Genomic DNA, 21,246 nt, shown 5'->3' with positions numbered 1-21,246 from the left:
TATAAGTTTCCTAAGTGCATGATTAGTGCACCGATAGAGCTAAATGGATCATACAGGCATATAATCATGTATTATCATGCCCAACTTCTTTGAGAACCGGTCTGTAAGATTTGCTATAAAAATATCCTATGGATACCTGCGATGTCGTCGAGAGCATCAAAATGACCATTATGTTCAACAATCAGAAAATAGTTAAAAGTGGAGATCCCACCACACAGAAATACTTGGCCTATTTAAGATAGACGGATGGATCTATCGAAGGAATTGACAGCAATCTGATGTTATGTGCAGATCAGAGAGAAATGCAAGAGCTCATATTACAAAGTTCCCTGGAAGAGTATAGTTGTTTATACAGTATCTGATCAGGTTCACAACTAGCTGAGTTCTATACTTAAAGAAACTGAGTGCACTTATTTTATGCATCAGACTGACACACTTTTGACCAGAATAAGATATTCACATCACTTGACAAGTGCTCAAGTTTTGTTGCTTCAGTTAGCTTTTACTATTATCAGATTGAATTATCTTCTTGAATAAAAGTAGCTTCCATCACTGTCAACTTGTAATTGCACAAGGTGTAGCCCAGGGGGCACCCAAGATGTAGGCACTGTTGTCGCCTCCTTGTTAAAATAGCAGGAAACAACTTATCAGCTATATATAGCGTCACCATGCAATCACAAGTGTCATACTTTGGATGTCTAATAACTCTTCCAGGAAGAAAGGTCCTTAATTTCCCTCAGCAGAAGTTTTTCATAATCACACTAATCTTCCAAAAGGTAATTTGTTAATTATATACTTCGGTGCTACACCCTGATAATGATTGACACAATGTAATCATAAAGCAATGTAGAGAATTCATATAAGAATTTCAACCAAAAGTCAGGTGAAGTATATGTCCGATCCCCTACACAAAATGTACAGAAACAGCAAATCAAAATGCACATACATGCACTATCAATGATTCAAGCAGTAATATTTCGAATTTTGGGCCATGTAGTATGTTCTTGACAAGCTTAGACTAAATCTTTCAAAGACGTCAAAGTTAAAGACATAGCTCCACATATATAGTAACGAAATAAATGCATCTGTTACAGGGATGTAAAATGTCACAGACAGTATGACTCAAAAAAAAAAAAATGTCGCAGACAGCTTGCCCTTTTAAATTTTGAAGTCACGCCATCTTTTTTAATGATTGTGCTACCAGTGAGCGCACGTCACAAGTTAGCTGCCTGATAGGCCTACCAATAAGGTTGATTAGTCACCTGAGTTGAGCCGAGGATGTACAATGCAGAATAATGACGACCATGGATCACCATGTCAGCCAACATCACAAATGGTATGGTGAGAGACAACACTTGTGTAGCCACTAATGGTGTTGTCCATACCACACTTAATGCCCTACAAAATAGCCAGACACGTGTGGTCAGGAACAGCATGTGTGAAACGTCTTACTGAAGAAATAAAGGTAAATACCAGAAATAGTCAGAAAGGACACTTCCAACCAAGCCATTGGCAAGAACAGCTACATCCATTTTACAGAATGGGGAATTGTGAAACTCGGGCTCTAACCCTAATGCTTCCAATGGCCATACTACATGATGAAAGACAAACTCAAGAAGATACTTTAAGTTCATGAAAAGGAAATAATGAGAAAAATTCAAGTTGATGATGTCGCAAAAGTTCTCATTACAATTATCACACCTCAAAAATGTGGAGCAGAATGTCCTGAAAGTTTTTGTATTCTTTTTCTGAAAATAAAAGGACTAAATGGGTCCTCTTTAGACCTTTAGAATAGAATAGCAGGATTTCTCAAATCAAGGGACCACTATACTCTAAAAAGTATGTGTCTTGTAAAAACTAAAAGATCAGAAATAGAGAGCACTCCAAAATTAATGATTTGCCGAGTCTGCAAGATTTCCAGCTGCTTGACCATATTTCATTCATTAAACATTTACTACGAGAGAAAGCAAGCCAAAGTTTTATAAAGGTGATAAGAGGAAGGAAAACAGCAAAATTTCCATCTCTCCAGACCCTATCAAGTCTCAAGATTTTTGCAGAGATTACCAAGGAAAATATAATTTGAATAGGCGTATGAATGAAAACTATAGAAAAATATAAGGGGGTGAAAAGCCAACTGAAAACCCTCTTGTAACACTATCATCAACAGACAAGCACATACATATAGTTGCCACCCAAGTTGCCTAAAAGTAATCAGGACAATCCAATGTATCCAAATAACTTTTGCACATCAGCTTCCTCCCCTTCTTTGTCAGTAAACTTCTTGAGAAGTACCGTAACATTTGTTTTAGTTCACTAGTAGGTCTTTTTTTTTTGTTGGTAAAAATAGTTCACTAGTAGGTCAATATACAATAGAATGACAAAATTGTGATTATCTTACCTGTGAATAGCCCATATGACATAGCTGAAAGCAAGCCAAAGAGATCCGCAACAAGAGAATTGCCATAAACTAAATCAGGCATTACAATATGCAAACACGCAGTAAAGCATGCTATTTTGCTCCTGTCAATGGTTCTTTGTCCTACTGAAGCATGCCAAACTTTAATCCACATATATATTAAAGTATAAACAACAGCATCACTAACAAATTTACAAAGAAGTGTTAAATTTGAAGTCGTCCGCTGCCCAAGTTTCCCCAAGAGTTGTCATGGCAGCACCAGCAATGCTGATGAAGACTGCAACAACTTTTGATACATTTAAAGAATCTTGGCCCAAAAGGACGTCAATGAACAGAGTGGAAAGAACCGAAGTTGATGACAGTACAGTCATGCTAGCAACACTTGTTCTTGCGAGGGCTGCATTTGATAAATACTGCAATCCATACAGTACTGTTAATCAGCACTATGCCGTTTCTGTTCTATTGTATGAAGCTCGATCTTACTTCTATGATTAACAGGATAACTACAAAACATTGACTAGAGGACAATGGAATAAAAAGTTTCCACTCAATGATTATTGTGACATCCCCCTTTCTCCCTCTCTTTTCTCTCTCCTCTCTCCTCTGCTTCCCCCACCCCTCTGCCGGTTCCCCCTTCCCCTTTCTTTTTCTCTCTCTTTCTTTTCTCCCTTTTTCCTCCCTCACGTCACTTCCCGCAACCCACCGCACCCTTTCTTTTCTCTCTTTCTTTCTTTCCCTCCCCCCCGACCGAGCCTCTTCTTCTTCTTCTTCTTCCTGCCGCTGCCCTGCTCACCACCAACAACACCACCGCCGCCCACGCCCTAACCACCATCATCACCGCCACCTCCGTCCGCCGCTTGGAGCCGCGCCGTTCGCCGTCCTCACCTCCGAACCGCCGTCTCCACCGCCGAACTTCAAGGGCCATCGCGCCGCCGCTCGCTCGTCGCTGCAAAGCTGCCGCCCGCGTCCCTCACACCGTTCGCCGTGCCGTCGCCGCCATCCGCGAGCCGCCGCGAGCCACCCCGAACCGAGCCTTCTCCCCCTTTTTCTGGCCGTGAGCTTCAAGCCGCGACCGCCGCCGTCTTCGCCGCGCCGTTGGTGCCGTGAGACTCGTGTCTTCGTCCCCATCGCGCCGCCGTCGCCGCGGGCTCGCCATCGCCGGAAATGGTGAGATAACCTCCTAATCATTTAATTGCGTACAAGGGGTTAGTTTAATAGTAACGGGGATTAGTTTAAGTAATTACTATTAGATTAATTAATCATGATTAGATTAATTAATCATGATTAGATTAATTAATTGAGTTTATTTAATTAATCATTATTTATTTAATCAGTTGTAATTATTTTAATTAACATCGATGAGCTTTTAATTAATTAAAGTTAGGCTAATTAATCGAGTTTAATTTAATTAATTATAATTAGTCTAATTAACTGTGGTTAGCTTAATTAATCATGATTAGTGTAATTAATGATGGATTAACCGTTAAGTAGAATTTTATGCTTGTTCTATTGGATAAATTTAAACTTGATTATGTTCGTCTGAGCATGTAATTCCATGATGTTTGATTGTCATATAATGTATTTCAAATGCTATTTTTCAAAGATGGTTTATTGGTAAGAAAATAGCAAACTTTGAGATGTCGTATTTGGATGCCGTATTTTATGTGATAAAATGGGCAATGATTTACGTGATAGAATGGGCAATGATGTTTTAAAATAAAAGTGTGCAAAGTTTGACGGGTTGATTTCAAATACGTGACCTCGTGCAATTATTTGACTGAAATTTTAAATGTAAAGATTTTCCGAGGTTTGTTATTTAAGCACAAACTCTTTTACATTGAGCTAATTGACGGAAATATAAAAATTGGCTTGAGTGTTGACGTGCTTGTGTGGTCATTTAATTGAACCTGTCACTCAATAGGAGTTTGGGGACGATGCCCGATGTTTATCGGATGCCCGGCGGGGTTCGAGTTGTGGTTGAGGCTAGACTAATACTTCTTTATGGAATGCTGTCTAGGCGGGGGTTCTAAATATTGCCGTGTCCGATGGGGCGGGATGATGCTCGATTATGCTGGAAGACTGCCAACTCGTGTGTTGGTCGTGGCTCGAGGGGTCGTAATAATCGAAACACGTGTGAATGATGATGATGCATTGTATTTGATTATGGGGTAAAACTATTAGGCATGGTATGAGGCGTGTCAAAACAGATTTTACCTTATAATCGAGACCCGTGTGGATGCTTGATGCATGAGAGTTATGTGTTTAGATTTTTGATTATGCTTATTATAATTATAATGGCATATGTGACGTACTAATATGCAGGGGTGTGCCAAGGCGAGATAAGATTGTATGCCATTGCATGATTAGGCTACCTTCATACGAATTTGCATCCTAATCGGGACTTAGGTTGTTGATTTGCTGAGATTTTATCTCATCCCGTTTTTGATAACTATATTCAGGGCCATAGCATGGAGATATGCTAAATGCGGATGTAGTGGGCATGAGATGCGATACTTTTTGGCTGGTCTTGCCATTAGTGAAGCTAGAGTTAATCCTGGCCTTTCTGACCCTTTTTGCTCATAAGTCGTGTAGGAGTTGTCTTTAGTTGTAGACCTGTACATGTTAAGTTCTTTGGGTTAACAAGTGAACAAATAAAGGTGTGGCTTTTAAAAGTCGTTTGTTGTGTTTTACCATCTCTAAATTATTAATTGACTAGATGTTTATTTAAGTCACTTTCGCATGCGTTTAATCAAAAGATAAAAAGAATGGGTCGGCGATGTATCTTGAGACGTCGCATTTTAATCGACCGAGAGATGTTCGCGCACTCGGGGTTCGGGGCATGACATCCGTCTGAAATGGTATTAGAGCTTGGTCAAGGTTTGGAGTGATAAGGTGCAATGGGTTGGGTTTTGGGATAGTTAGTTAGGAAAAACATTTTCCTTATTCTTATGCTTGTGATTGATTGATTGTTTGTGTGGGTTGCTCAAATTTCTAATTCCTTGTGAGAATTGGAAAGCAGGTTTCTATAAGGACCGAAAGGACCCGTGAGATGAGCGATCCTAAGCAAAAGGCCCCTCGGATAAGGGCCATAGCAACTTTGACAAGTGCTAGGGAAAGGGTACCGACTCGAGCTGGTGCTAGAGAAAGGGCATCGAGACGGGCTGGTGCTAGAGGGAGAGCATCGGTGCAGGTGGGTGCTAAAGAGAGGACACCAGTTGATCCTAGGGTTAATGGGATCTTGCAAGTCCTAGAGACCTTGGGGAACATGGTTGAGCAACAAGCTCAGAATCAAGCTACTGCCACCGCCGCCGCCACTGATGTTGCCGCCGTCGCCGCCGCCGCACCTGCTGAACTCCCACCTAGAAATAGGAATGGTGCGTGGCCTATGTACAAGTTGGTGAAGCATTTTCTAAGATTGAAACCGCCAAAGTTTACTGGAGCAGGTGATCCTGAGGCTGCAATCCTCTGGATCCAACAATTAGAGAAGGCTTTCGCACTACTAAGGTGCTCTGAAGAGGACAAGGTAATCTTGGCTGTCTATCAGTTGCAGGGTAACGCAAGCACGTGGTGGAAGGCCACTAAAGGAAGAGTGTTTCCCGAGGGTATGGTTCTAGAGTGGAATGCCTTTGTTGAAGTATTTTACGGGAAATATTTCTCGGATTGTGCTCGAGAACAAAAGATGGTCGAGTTCCAATATCTCCGTCAAAATCAGATGTCTGTGGACCAATATGAGACAAAGTTTGCCGAATTGTCAAAGTATGCATCGAAGTTGATTGAGGACCCGATAGACAGAGCAAGAAGGTTTAGAGATGGTCTGAAGCCGGAGATTAAGGACCTATTAGTGCTGGACTATGACGAATTGTATGAGAGGGCCCAACTAATTGAGAGGGACCTGAATGAACAAGCAGTCACATTTGGGTCACGGTTTGTGCCCAACAAAGATAACAATCGGTTTGGGAAGAGGCAACAAGCTCAGAATCAAGCTGCTGCTGTCGCCACCGTTGCCACTGATGCTGTCACCACTATTGCCACCGCCACCACCGCTGCACTTGCTGAAGTCTCACCTAGAAATGCGAATGGTGAGTGGCCTATGTACAAGCTGGTGAAGCATTTTCTAAGATTGAAACCACCGGAGTTTATTGGAGTAGATGATCCTGAGGCTGCAATCCTCTGGATCCAACAATTAGAGAAGGCTTTCGCACTACTAAGGTGCTCTGAAGAGGACAAGGTAATCCTAGCTGTCTATCAATTGCAGGGTAATGCAAGCACATGGTGGAAGGCCACTGAAAAAAGAGTGTTTCCTGAGGGTATGGTCCCGGAGTGGGATGCCTTTGTCAAAGTATTTTACAGGAAATATTTCTCAGAATGTGCTCGAGAACAAAAGATGGCCGAGTTCCAGCGTCTTCGTCAAAATCAGATGTCTGTGGACCAATATGAGGCAAAGTTTAGCGAATTGTCAAAGTATGCACCGAGGCTGATTGAGGACCCAGTGGACAGAGCAAGAAGGTTTAGAGATGGTCTGAAGCCGGAGATTAAGGACCCGCTGGTGCCACTAAATCTCAAGAACTATAACGAATTGTATAAGAGGGCCCAGTTGATTGAGAGGGACCTGAATGAACGGGCAGCCGCATCTAGGTCGCGGTTTGTGCCCAACAAAGATAATAATTGGTTTGGGAAGAGGCCAATGATGGGAGGAAATTATCCCATCCCTCCCAATCGAAATGGTGGAATTGGAAAGCCGGCATCCAACTCGAATGTTGTGTGCCAATTTTGTGGAAGGAAACATGGATCGGCCTCGTGTCTTGCTAGAACGAGAGCTTGCTATGGATGTGGCCAGCACGGCCATCAGGTGAAGAACTGCCCGCACAAACCCATGGGAGTGCAGACACCATTGCCGCAAATAGGACAGGCAACGGGGGGTGTGTCGCAGAATGCACATCAGGGCATTTTGAGTAGACCTCCAATGCAAGGAAGGGTATACGCTGTCAACCGAAGGGAGGCGGAGAACTCGCAAAACGTGGTTACAGGTACGGTCTCATTGAACGACCATGCTACTTATGCTTTATTTGATATTGGAGCCACGCATTCATTTATTGCTGAATAATTTGTTAAGTTAGTGGGGTTAAGTTCAAAACTATTAGAAGCGGTCATTAGTATATCCACCCCATTAAAGGATAAAATGTTGTCTGCAATAAGGTGTTCTAATTGCAAGTTAGTGATTGATGATCAAGAGGAAATAATAGATTTGATTGTGTTAGCGATATTTGATTTCGATGTGATTATTGGTATGAATTGGCTCACCAAGTAACGAGCTACCATGGATTGTTATCATAAAGCGATTCAGTTTAATCCATTAGTGGGTGGAAGTTTTGAGTTTGTTGGAAATTGAGGAGGACCCTCGATTACTTTAATTTCGTCACTTGAGGCAACCCAGTTGTTGGATGTGGGTTACCAAGGTTACTTGGCAACTGTGGTTGATACGTCAGTTCAGGAGCCAAGGATAGAGGATATCGCTATATTGCGAGAATTTTCTGACATTTTTCCTAAGGAGTTGCCTACCCCTAGAAAGGGAGATAGAGTTCGTGATTGAGTTGGCTCTTGGGACAGAGCCAATTTCTAAGGCTCTTTACCGTATGACGTTATCAAAATTAAAAGAGCTAAAGATTCATATGCAAGAGTTGTTGGACAAATGATTTATTTGTCTTAGTGTATTGCCTTGGAGAGTGACAGTTCTATTTGTAAGGAAGAAAGATGGTTCGTTGCGCTTGATTATGGCCTAAAACTGTTAGGCATGGTATAGGATGTGCCAAAACGGATTTTGCCTTATAATCAGACCTGTGTGGATGCTTGATGCATGAGAGTAATGTGTTCTAATTATTGATTACGCTTATTGTAATTATAATGGCATATGTGACGTACTAATATGCAGGGGTGTGCCAAGGTGAGGAAAAATTGTATGCTGTTGCATGATTAGACTACCTTTGTACGAATTTGCGTCCTAATTGGGGCTTAGGGCGTTGACTCGCTGAGATTTTATCTCATCCCATTGTTGATAATCATTTTCAGGGTCGTAGCGTGGAGATCAACTAAGTGCGGATGTAGTGGGCACGAGATGCGACACTTTTTGACTAGTCTTGCCGTTAGTGAAGGTAGAGTTAACCTTGACCTTTCTGACCCTTTTTGCTCATAGGTCGTGTAGGAGTTGTCTTTTGTTGTAGACCTGTACATGTTAAACTCCTTGGGTTAACAAGTGAATAAATAAAGGTGCGGCTTTTAAAAGTCATTTATTGTGTTTTACTATCTCTGATTTGTTGATTGACTGGGTGTTTATTTAAGTTGCTTCCGCATGCATTTAATTGAAAGATCAAAAGAATGGGTTGGCGACACGTCCTGAGAGGTCGCATTTTAATCGACCGCCGAGATATGTTTGCGCGCTTGGGGTTCGAGGCGTGACAATTATAGCTTTGTGGCAATATCATACTTTAAACGGAGCACCTTGCCAAAAGTCCGATCATTCAATACATGAGTCACTCAAATGATGCCGCAAGCAACATACATCAGGTAGCCAATGGATATGTGTCAAAATGGTGGATGACGGCATGGACAAGATACAAGGTCAAACATCATACATGCAACGGCTGGTAGAAAGTACTCATTCTTTCACTACAAGGACACGAAATCTATGCGGACCATGTAAGAAATTCTTAAGAAAGCACATTTATTGCCATTTGTAAACGGTTATAACAAAACAAAGACATTCAACAATCTGATCAAGGAAAAAAACCTAGGAAAACAAAGGTACCAATCCATACTAAGGATCTTAAGAGCCACTGGGAATAACCAAAAAGCACTTGTGAAAATGTGAACACTTGCCCCATATGTATATGCATATGGAACTGATTCATTTGCTCCAAATCTAAGCCTAGAAACTGTACATCGAAACCAGGGGTATGAAAATTATTTTAATAGGTGTGGTCAAAGAAACAATAATAGTAATAAATGTCCATATCAACATCTAACTCCATGAAACATGAAGAGTTGTACAGAGTTATTTATCATTCTTCTGTGGACAAGTAAAATTTACTGGTAGCAAACAAAAGCTAGTTTACCGGAATTAAAAGGGAGGGAACAGCTAATCAAGCTGTATACCTCTGTTACAAACCAATGCAACATCCATGGAAAGCAATGTTCCCTCGTTGTCAGCTCCCTTTCTCTATCATCATTTATGGGCGAAGCGGATTCAACTTCAAACACATTCCGCGCACCAAATCCAGCAGAAGATTCATTCATGCTTTCTGCATGTTGGCCACCTCTCAACCTGTGCCGTTTGAGTAATTGACATATCCAGTCCTTGAGAAACGCTATGGGGAGGTAAATCACCATAAGCGAAGCCCCCAGATATGTCACTACAAACGGCTCCTTGTAATTGTTAAGGATACCCTGTAGCGAGAAACTTCGCATCATTTTAGGTATAACTCAAGCACAATACACAGCAAGAAAAAGTAAAAGAAACAAAGAGAGTCGTCATTGTAATTTGCATGATTGGAAAATGGCATCTCAACTTCATAGAGTGACCATTGTCCAATGAAGTTGCACCATTTCCCTAGATTCTATGATTTATTGAGTCTCAATTACTTGATCAAAACACAGAACGGCATATCAGCGCAGAAAATAATTTAATCATCCATGTCAAATCGATAATGGAATTCCAAACTGCAAGGCCAATTTCATGCAAAGCCAATTGGAATGAATGCGATAAAAAAATTCCTAGCTTCGACTTCATTTTCTCGCAACAAACCTTAAAGAAGGTTCATGGGTAGCACCAAATACAGCAATACAACAGATAATTAATTGAGTGCCTCCAGCAAGTTCACCCCAGGTAAATCTAAATCCCAGCATTCTTTTTGAAACAAGATAAAGACCACCAGTTAGTTCGCAAAACATCCCTCAACAATCACCTAAAAGGCAAGGCCATTGGTAACGTCCCATCCCATTCAGAAACTACAGAAAAAAGCCTCATAAATCTTGAGAAACCAAGAAATTCCCAGCAACAAAAGAGCTTGGAATTCACGGGAAATATAAGAGACCAACCTGGGTGACTTCAGCAGAGGCAACCCATATGATTACAACCGTGGCTATAAGAAGCAAACCAGCTCTGTATCTCCAACACCTGAGAGAAATTTAGCCCGACTGAGATGATCAAACTGAGCTGAAACTCAGTTCAAAATTCTTCAGATCAAACTGACCTGATTCCACATGAGGACAAGGGATGAACAATTGCTTCGAAGTCTTTTTGACGAACAAATAGTAATTAAGATTCTAGATGTGCCTTTGAGGACTCATTTTACACAAGATAAAACTGTGTGGATGGATTCCAAGTCAGGAAGGTATTCAATCAAAAGTGCATACAATTTGCTCCGTGAAGAGGAACACAAACAGAACACATCCCAAGCCTCATCTCCTATCAGCCACCCTGCAATTCATCATACCATATTTGGCACATGCAGAACAGAACACATCCAGAAGAGTGGCTACAAAATTTCCTTACACAGTCAGGCAACCTACTTACCTTCAACGGGACAAAGCATGAAAGATGTTATTAAGGCTCGAACCTAAAACCTCTCAGGAGCATTTCTTCGAACATACAGTGGGCATCTCGGGTGGGGAACCTATATGCAAAGCTAGAGCAATGTTTTGATTCCATGGCATCATCACCTCAACAAAGATTCAAACTAAATCAACGCCATTCAGCATTCATGCAAACATTACCCGGACATTTATTCTCTACTTCAGATCCTAAGAGAACCGAGACAAAAGGTTTTGAATCTTGACTATTTGATACGTAAAACTGAGGCAACAAATGTTGATTATATCAACTTTAGAAGCTTCAGTGGTTGTTCCAATGATGAAGCACAGCTCATGCAGATTTTAGAATCTCTGGTAAGTTTCTCCCGTCTCTCTAGTCAAGTTGATATTGTAAAATAAGGTTAAAAAGAAGATGCACAGCGCCACCAATTCAGTGGTTTAGTGAGCTTAATCAATGGATGTTGATGCTGTGAAATTATCTGTTGTTCACCATGGTGGGGATTAGATGAGTCCGATGGCAAGAAATGAACAAATTCCCAAATCCCATAACCCACTATTAAAAGCATATGCAAGGGTTGGTTCACAGCAATTAGAAGAGCCATTGCCTCATCGGAAACATTAGATGTCCTACCCATGATCATAGACATTTACTTTCAAAGTGGGTCTCAGTGACTTAGGGAGAAAGAAACAGTCTTAGTTTGCTGTCCAATCCTGGAAAAATATGCTCAATACCAATAATGAGCAGGCTTCAATAAAATATATATACGCGGACAGAGCAGCAACACCAGAAGCAATGCAGAACGTAACCAAATCAATTCAGCAGCCGGTAAACAAGTGCAGCTAAAGAAAGATGTACAAACAAAGGGGAGGGAACGAGAACCTGATCCTCCTGCCGTTATGGACGTCCCAGGCCGCGCGCAACTTTTGATTTTCCTTATTTATTTATTTATTCATTTTTAATTTTAGGACAACCTTAAACTATTTCCTCATCTTACGTAATTTTGTCCGAGATACGGTCAAATCGCGACTATCTTGTAAATTTGTTGAATTTCATATAAATTTACAAATTTCTTCCATTCCTTGCAGAACAACGATCTCATTATCTCTAATAATCGATAATCATGTTGTATGATGAGAAGATATTTCTCGAGCGTTCAATTTACAAATTTGTTGAATTTCTAAAGCGCATCATGAGGGATGCGTTACACGTTTAGTATGTAGAGGAAGGGCGATTCAGAAAATCTAGCGGTGAGGAAAAGTCAAGTCACATGTCGAACATTTATTAATCACCTAAATAATGGAAGAAATTCGTCAAAAAAAAAAATAATGGAAGAAAAATTCTGTGTGCTGCTTGTTTCGTGTTAAGTGTAACAAGTGCATTGTTTGCACATGTAAGTTATCCCTAAACAATGTTTCTGAAAACTGCGATCTCTCTCCCTCTCTCCCTCGCATTTAACTATGTAAGATAGAAGAAATTTTCTAACGAAAAAAAAAAAAAAAAAAGAAAAATTTCGCAGCGAGATCTTGAGATGTGTGCATTGGACTTATGGAAAATTCGTCGCCTCAAATTACTTCTACTTTTTTAAATTTGACTTTGTCAAAATGTTGCGGTATTTATATTTGGACATTTATACTAAATATGGAACGCTTGAAATCTTTCAAAAAAAGGGAAAAAGAGGAAGAATTGAATATGTTTATTTCTTGAGTCATATCTTTTGACATCTCCTTTGGAGCCGTTGGGAGCTTTGCTTCGCGATCCGACGGCTCCGGGCCGCCCAATTCAAATTAAATTCAATCAGAACCCTGCAACGCGCTAAACTTTCAAATCTCTCTCTCCCTCTTGCTCGCGCGCGCTGTCTCTTCGTGCACGTACGTTCGATCGTCTTGCTCGGACGGCATCGTTACTTGTATGTCGAGTCTATATCGTGCGTATTCGATCCATCCTTGCGGCTTTCCTCTTGAATCGTTCGTGCTGCCAGTTCACGCGCAGCCGATTGTTCAGTAGGCCCGCGCTCTCCTGCGAAGTTCCGACCACGTTGTCCTCGGCTCGGCCTCGAAGCCCTCTCGATTGGAGAGTTTCGAACCTTTTCGTCGTGCGAATCTTGCGTTTTGCTTCGTGGTGCTCGAGCCGAGAACAATGCTGTCTCTTGGCTGTTATCGCGCCGGGAGGATGAATGCGAGGTCGATTGGGTTGCTGTTATCACATTTATTTGTAAATACAAACCACTGTTACGTTTGAATTTAGTACCTGGATCATTTTCTTTTTCGTTTTCAACATCAAATAAAACAGCTTTTGCATGTGCTAATGCGAACTAGAACAGATGTAATTGTTTATGCGAGAGAAGAGGCTTTTCAGGTGTTGGGAATTCCTTGCACCGCAGAGGGTAGAACAGGATGGATTGCAGTAGCAATGGCACAACAAAATTTCGACCCGCCAGAAGATAAATTGAAAACAGTAATTTGCAAATTGAGATTGCGTGCATCAACTAAAAAAACCAAAGAATTTCTTGTGTGTGTAGACGTGTGTATAGAGAGAGGTTTATTACATCAAGGGCTCAATACCCAAACCAGATATGGGAACACAAACTTACACTTTTCCCATTTACAAATCACTATCAATGACAAACATAAAAACATCTACTTTACCTTCCATATAAGCCTGCATGTCTATAAGTATCCTCAAAACGATACCGAGTGCATGATTAGTGCACTGGAAGAGCTAAATGGACAATACAGCCATATTATCCATGTTTCTCCGGTGCTACAAACCCAATTTCTTTGAGAACCAGCCTGAAAGATTCGCTATCACAAATCCTACAAATACCTGCAATGTTGTCGAGAGCATCAAAGTAACCGTTGCGTCAACAATCAAAGAATAGTTACAGTGGAGATCCCACCACATGGAAATACTTGGCCTATTCAAGATAGACAGATTGATCTATTGAAGGAATTGACAGCAATTTGATGTTATGTGCAGATCAGAGAAATGCACGAGCTCATAGGACAAATTTCCTTGGAAGAGTATAGTTGTTTATAAGTATTTGATCAGCTTCACAACTAGCTGAGTTCTAGACCTAAATAAACTTAGTGCACTTATTTTGTGCATCAGATCGACACACTTTCGACCAGAATAAGAAATTCACATCACTTGACAAGCGCTCAAGTTTTGCTGCTTAGTCTGTTAGCTTTTACTTTTATCAGTTTAAATTTCCATTTTCCCAAAAAAAGTAGCTTCTATCACTGTCGACTTGAAATAGCACAGAGTGGAGCCCAGGGGGTACAAAAATATGTAAATCTCCTAGCACGTGCATGATTGGTCATGATGTCATAAATCGAATTCTTTTCTAAAATAAAGCCATTGTGTTGCCTTGATATCCATTTGACCAAATGCTAATAGACAGGGAACTCTCCTATGATTACAGGACAGGAATACCAGAATAAAACAGTAGGGACTTGTCAATCTCTTCCTAGTTAAGATAGCAGGAAACAACCTATCAGCAATCTTGTGTCACCAAGAAATTGTAAGTGTCATGCTTTGGATGTCTAATAACTCATCCAGGAAGAAAGGTCCTAAATTTTCATCAGCAGAAGTCTTTCATAATTACACTAATTCTTCCAAAAGGTGTTTTGTTAATTATACACCTTGGGGCTAGACCCTGATATTGATTGACACAATGTAGTTATATAGCTACGCAGAGAGTTCGTAGAAGAATTTCAACCAAAAGTCCAGTGAAGCATATGTCAAATCCCCTACACAAAATGCACACAAATAGCATATCAAAATGAGCATACATGCACTATCAACGATGAAAGTAGTAATTTTTCAACTTTTTGGCAATGTATTCAATATCTTTTAAAGACGCCTAAATAAATAACTTAGTTCCACATGTATGATAATGAAATACATGCATCTTTTACATGCATGTAAATTGTCAGAGAGCTTCATTTTTAAATTATTGAATTCAGGCCATGTTTTATTATTGTGCTACTAGTGAAAGCATGTCACAGTTTAGTTTCCTGATAGCCCTACTACTAAGATTGGTTAGTCACCTGAGTTGAGCCGAGGATGTAAATTGCGGAATAATGACGACCATGGATCACCATGTCAGCCAACATTGCCAGTGGTATGGTAAGAGACATCCCTAGTGTAGCCACTAATGGTGTTGTCCATACAACACATAATGCCCTGCAAAATAGTCAGACACGTGGGGTCAGGAATGGCATGTGTGAAATGTCTTACCCGAAGAAATAAAGGTACATACCAGAAATAGTCGGAAAGGACACTTCCAACCAAGCCATTGGCAAGAACAACCTCATCCATTTTTACAGAATGAGGAATTGTGAACTTAGGCTCTATCCCTAATGCTGTCAATGGCCATACTACAAGATGAAAGATTCAAGTCCAAAATCAAGAAGCTAGTATAAATTTATGAAAAGGAAATTGAATTTTTGAAAAGGAAATAATGAGAAAAAATTCAAGTTGACGATGTTGCAGAAGTTCTCATTACAATCATCAGACCTCAAAAATGTGGAGCAGAATGTCATTAAATTTTGTTGTATTCTTTCTCTAGAAAATGAAAAGGAGGGTAAACTGGTCCTCTGCAGACATTAGGATATGCAGGAATTTCTCAAATTGAGGGACCACTATGCTCTAGAAAGTATGTAGGGAGCACCCTAAATTAGTAAGTTGTAGAGTCTGAAAGATTTCTGGCTGCTTGACTGTACTTCATTCATTAAACATTTAATACATGAGAAACCAAGCCATAGTTTTATAAAGTTGCAAACAGGAAGGTGAAAACAGCAAAATTTCCATCTCTTCAAACCCCATCAAGTCTTAAGATTTTTGCAGAGATCACCAGGAATATATAATTTGACTAGCGGTAACAATGAAAACTACAAATATAAAAGTGGGGAAAAAGCCAATGGAAAACCATAATAAATTTTAGCACAACATCATCAACAAACATGCACATGCATATAGTTGCCGCCCAATTTGCCTAAAAGGAATCAGATTTTTCCATTGTCCTAGCTCATGAGAAAGACAGAGAGAGAGGATCTCACCTAGCCACCATAGAGCTACAAGGGTAAACAATCCAATGTATCCAAACAACTTTTGCACATCAGCTCCCTCCCCTTCTTCACCAGCAAACTTCTTGAGAAGTACTGTAACATTTGTTTTAGTTCGCTAGTAGGTTGATATAAAATAGAATGATGATATTGTAAAAGAGAGAATATCTTACCTGTGAATAGCCCATATGACATAGCTGAAAGCAAGCCAAAGAGATCCCCAACAAGAGAGCGCTTCCCATTTCTGACAATCATATAATTACCACAAACTAAATTAGCCATCACAATATGAAAGCATGCATTAAAGCATGCTATTTTGCTCATGTCAATGGTTCTTTGTACTATTTAAAGCAAAATATGGAAAAACCACAAACTCAATGCAGCTTCCAACAGTAGATTGACATAATTAGTTGATTGAGGAATTGGAGATAATATGAACAAATAATAAAAAATCAATTATCACAGCATCTCATCTCACAATTGACAACTTGTGTATTGCCAAAATTAGTGCTCCAAAGACCAATGCCATTAAGTAATAAAAGAATGGTAACAAATGTAATCTTTTGTGGTTACGTATAAAATACAAGGGTAAAATGTTAAATTGCGAGGAACCCTCTGATTTTCTGTCTTCATAGAGGACAGGACACTGATAACAAAAACTATATGTAATTGATCTTGCAAGATAAAATCTTCATTGATTGTATTTTTTGTAAGAAAACTGGAAAGAGAAAGGGTTGGAATGAGTTTGGAGTGCTGGGATATGGAATTGCTTTAGTATCTATCCATAAATGTCAAGGTAGTCCAATTTGAGGGATAAACTCAAAACTAAAATGGTGGCCGACAAATTGCATGTTAAAAAAAATATGGTACCACTAGATGAGAAAATTTTGTAGCAATAAGGAATTAGAGGAGTCAAATTTGAAGATTGAACAGAGTATCTTCCCTCGGAAAAAATAAAAGCTTAAAATGCAACCTCATTTAAACCCAGCCAGGGTATTCTCCCCAATAATGATGTTGAAGTCTCAAAAAAGAAAAGCCTTTCCAGTTTGCAAGTCCGGAAATAGTGAACAGTTATATTAGAGGAAGAATAATGGCACCACCAACTTTGCATGTCAGCTACATTTCATTATACATGATTAAAGTATGGTACTAAAAGTGCCAAACTTCAATTCACATATATATAAAAGTATAAACAACAGCATCACTAAGAAACTTACGAAGAAGTGTTAAATTTGGAGTCATCAGCTGCCCAAGTTTTCCCAAGAGTTGTCATGACAACACCTGCCATGCTGACGAAGACTGCAACAACTTTGATACATTTAAAGAATCTTGGCCCAAAAGAACGCCGATGAACAGAGTGAAAAGACCTGAAGTGGACGATAGTACAGTCGTACTAGCAACACTTGTTCTTGCAAGGGCCGCATTTGATAAATACTGCAATCGATACGATACTGTCAATCAGCACTATGCAGTTCCTGTTCTATTGAATGAAACTTGGTTCTACTCCTATGATTAATAGAATAAATGCAATATAGTGACCTAATGACAATTTAAAAAAAAAAAGTTTCCACTCAAATGATTATAGCGTTGTGGCAGGATCATGCTTCAAACAGAGCTCCTTCCCAAAACTCCGATCATTCAAAACACAAGATAAAGTCACTCAAATGATGCCGCAAGCAACACATTGGGTACCTGATGGAAATGTGCCAGAATGTTCGATGACAACATGGACAGGATATAAGGTCAAACATCATATTTGCAATAGCTAGTAGGATTTACTTATTGTTTCACTATGAGGACACAAAATATATGCGGGCCACATAAGAAAATCTCAGGAAAGCACATTTTATAGCCAGTTGTAAACAGTAGTAACAAAAACAAGGACAGTCAACAATATCAAGGAAAGAAACCTAAGAAAGCAAAGGTACCAATCCATGCTAAGGATATTAAGAGCCACTGGAATAACCAAAAAGCACTTGTGAAAATGTGAACACTTGCCCCATATGTATATACATATGTAACTGATTCATTTGTTTCAAATCTAAGCCTGGAAACTCTATATCAAAACCAAAGGTATGAAAAAGTTCATATGCTCCAGGGAATTTTTTTTTATTAGGTTTAGTCAAAGAAACAATAACACTAATAAATGTCCAAACCAACATTTGACTCCATGAAACCCAAAGAGTTGTGTAGAGTTATTATCATTGTTCCATTGATAAGTAGAAGTAACAAGTAGAATAACAAAAGCAAGTTTGCAGAAGAAAAAAGGGAGGGAAACTCAAAATCAAGTTGAATACCTCTGTTACAAACCAGATAGGGGCAATGTAACATCCGCAGATAGCAATCTCCCTTGTTGTTAACCCCCTTTTCCTATCATCTTTTCTTTTAGATACCAATGGACTTGTTTCTCCATTAGATGAGAGATCAGCTTCACTATCTTTTCTGGCCAAAGCCGATTCAACTTCGAACACATTCTGCACGCCAATGTATTTTAGGGAAGGACTAGATCCAGCAGAAGTTTCACCCGTGCTTTCTGCATGTTTGTCACCTTTTGAATTGCGCTGTCTAAGTAATTTACATAACCAGTCCTTGAGATATGCTATTGGGAGGTAAACTACCATAAGAGAAGCTCCAAGATATGTCACTGCAAATGGCTGTTTGTAATCTGTAAAAATATCCTGTAGTGAGAAAGTACACATCACATGAGACATAACTCAAGCACAACATACAAAAAAGTAAAAGAAACAAAGAAAGAGTTGTCATTATAATTTGCATGATTTGAAATGGCATCTCAACTTCATAGAGTGACTATTGTCTAATGGAGTTGCCCCTTTTCCATCATACAATTCATAAATTTTAAGATGAAATTTTAATTGAAACTTCATTAAGTCGATTTCACTACTTCACAAAATATCATGGGGAAAGTGCAACTATAATAGTCAGTAAATAAGAAACAGAAAATGGACACAACTCAGGCAGTACTAGCAGTCTATTTCCTCGCGTGAGTTTGGATTACCTGAATTGAATGCTAGAGCACTAGATATTACAAATGAAAGTACTAAAGTTTTACTCGTGGACGTAAAATATCTATTTCGACAAGTGGGGGAGCAAAAGAAGACTTGGATAATTGCAGCATAAGTGGCTTACTGCAGGGATATGGGCACAAGCTGTCAAGTAAACCAGCTATTTAAACAGACCGTCCTGCTTTCAAATATCTCATGACCTGAATACAAGGGCGGGTTTATTTCTCCCAGAAAACTTAGTACAAAGATTGATACAATGAGGGAAATGTAGATAATCTTGTTTTGATCAGTTCGCCTCCATGTGAAGCAGTTAATCATTATTTCAGTTAGCTAGCTATTCAGTTGGCTGGACTTCATAGTACACTACAGGAATCAGAATCGTAATCGTTGAACAGTCACAAGCTACATGGAGAGACCCTAGACCATGATTTATTGAGCCTCGATTGCTTGAACAAAACATAGAATAGTATTTCAGCATAGAACATAATCCAATCATTGATGTCAAACCAATAGTGGAATTCCAAACTGCAAGGCCAATTTCAAGCAAACCCAATTGGAATGAATGCGACAAAATGCCTAGCTTCGACTTTATTTTCATAATCTGACCACAGGTACAGGTTCATATCCTCCCAGAAAACTCAGCGCAGAAATTCATACTATGTGGTCACCATTGATGCACAGAAAGCCTGAAGGAAAAGTAGATAATCTTGTATGATCAGTTTGATTCTGTGTCAAGCACTTAACCATTGTTTTACTTAGCTAGCTATTCAGTTGGCTGGACTTCACAGTGCACTACGAGAATCAGAAAGCCATAATCATTGGACAGAGTCATGAGCTACATGGGGGCTCTAGACACGTACAATGAATTATTGAGCCTCGATCACTTGATCAGAACACAGAACAGCATTTCAGCACAGACGATCCAATCATCCATGTCAAACCAATAATAAAATTCCAAATCACAAGGCCGATTCCAAGCAAACCTGATTGATTGATATGTATGTAACAACCTTTGAATAGAAGGTTCTCGGGTATAATCAAATACACCAATACAATACAGATAATCAACTGAGTTCCTAGTTCAGCTCAGACAAATCTAAAACCCAACATTATTTTTGAGGCAAGATAAAGCCTCCACCAGTTACTTCTCAAAACATCCCTTAACATTCACCCAAACGGCAAGGACATTGCTGACGTCCCATCCCGTTCAGACACCGTACAAAAAGCCTCATAAATAGAAACCGCGGAATCCGCAGCAGCAACAGAAAGAGCTCGGAATTCACGAGAAAATACAAGACACCAACCTGGGTGACTTCGGCAGAGGTGACCCAGATGATTACCACCGCAGCTATAAGAAGCAAACCGGCCCTGTATCTCCACCCCATGAGAGGAATCTAGCCCGACGACCCAGACGATCCAACCGAGCTAAAACTCGCTTCAATTCCTCAGATCTCAAAGCTATTTCCCAAAAAAAAAAACAAAAAAACTCAACTTGGTGCTCAGAACAGCGAGCGACGGATCCAAGATCGCGGGATTCGAATGCTGGAGGCCGAGGCGAGAAATGGGTTCTTCCAAACACAGGACCAAGAACCGGATTTCGACTTCCTTTTTTTGCAGGGGGATTTGGAGAAGAAGCGAAGGAATGTAACGGAGGAAGAGGAGGAGGAGGAGGATTACATTAATGTTAAAGAATGGCGAAATTATTGTTTAATAGTTCGGTGGTATTATTTAGCAAACTCGCCCGTCTCTAATTACTGCCTGCGCTTGAAGCTTCGGTGGGCCATCAGCTGATCCTTGCGCTATAGAGAGAGAGAGAGAGAGAGAGAGAGAGAGTCTCTTTCATGTCCGCTCGAATTGCACATCTCTCTCTCTCTTTCTCTCTCTCTCACTACTGTTAGAAATGGCAAATTCCGTCTCTCGTTCTCGTCGGGGTCTGGTATTTTTGGAAACCCTGTCGAGTCCGAGCATGCGGGGAAGGCTATGCGCCGCCCTTGGCTCCTACGTAATTGGGAAACTGTTGTCTTAACCTGATTTTCTTTGTCGTTCTTTTGTTATTGTTTGAAGAAAATTAATTGGACCTTAATTAACTCTTGGGAAAAATCGACAAAGTTAAGGTTTCGTTTCTTTCTTGAGAAAACGGATGATGTGATAACC

At 40.0% G+C, this 21,246-nt stretch overlaps 3 protein-coding genes across 3 annotated transcripts; 1 reads left to right on the top strand and 2 right to left on the bottom strand.

Moving 5' to 3' along the window:
- Positions 1-868: 868 nt before the first annotated feature.
- On the bottom strand, positions 869-3,341 carry LOC104439865 (uncharacterized vacuolar membrane protein YML018C-like). Its single transcript, XM_039309765.1, has 6 exons — positions 3,210-3,341; positions 2,676-2,829; positions 2,399-2,467; positions 1,474-1,591; positions 1,263-1,398; positions 869-904 (listed from the first exon to the last, which is right to left on the bottom strand). The coding sequence occupies exons 1-6, from the start codon at positions 3,339-3,341 to the stop codon at positions 869-871; spliced, it is 645 nt and encodes a 214-aa protein (XP_039165699.1).
- LOC104437657 lies at positions 3,149-8,708 on the top strand. Its single transcript, XM_039307960.1, has 3 exons — positions 3,149-3,583; positions 5,436-7,443; positions 8,483-8,708. Exons 1-3 carry the CDS (start codon positions 3,581-3,583, stop codon positions 8,488-8,490), a joined length of 2,019 nt encoding a protein of 672 aa, XP_039163894.1. The 5' UTR covers positions 3,149-3,580; the 3' UTR covers positions 8,491-8,708.
- A 4,736-nt stretch (positions 8,709-13,444) lies between these two features.
- Positions 13,445-20,907, bottom strand: LOC104437656 (thiamine-repressible mitochondrial transport protein THI74). The gene is given in 9 exon segments (XM_010050644.3): positions 13,445-13,826; positions 15,053-15,188; positions 15,265-15,382; positions 16,064-16,165; positions 16,243-16,313; positions 17,287-17,383; positions 17,386-17,503; positions 18,367-18,747; positions 20,397-20,907. Coding segments are annotated over 9 exon segments (1,167 nt in total). The 5' UTR covers positions 20,478-20,907; the 3' UTR covers positions 13,445-13,763.
- Positions 20,908-21,246: the final 339 nt, after the last annotated feature.

Source organism: Eucalyptus grandis, chromosome 3 (assembly GCF_016545825.1).
Source record: "Eucalyptus grandis isolate ANBG69807.140 chromosome 3, ASM1654582v1, whole genome shotgun sequence".
In the NCBI taxonomy this organism is placed as follows: Eukaryota; Viridiplantae; Streptophyta; class Magnoliopsida; order Myrtales; family Myrtaceae; genus Eucalyptus; species Eucalyptus grandis.
Note: the sequence above shows the minus strand (reverse complement) of the source record. Positions and strands in the feature narration are given on the sequence as shown.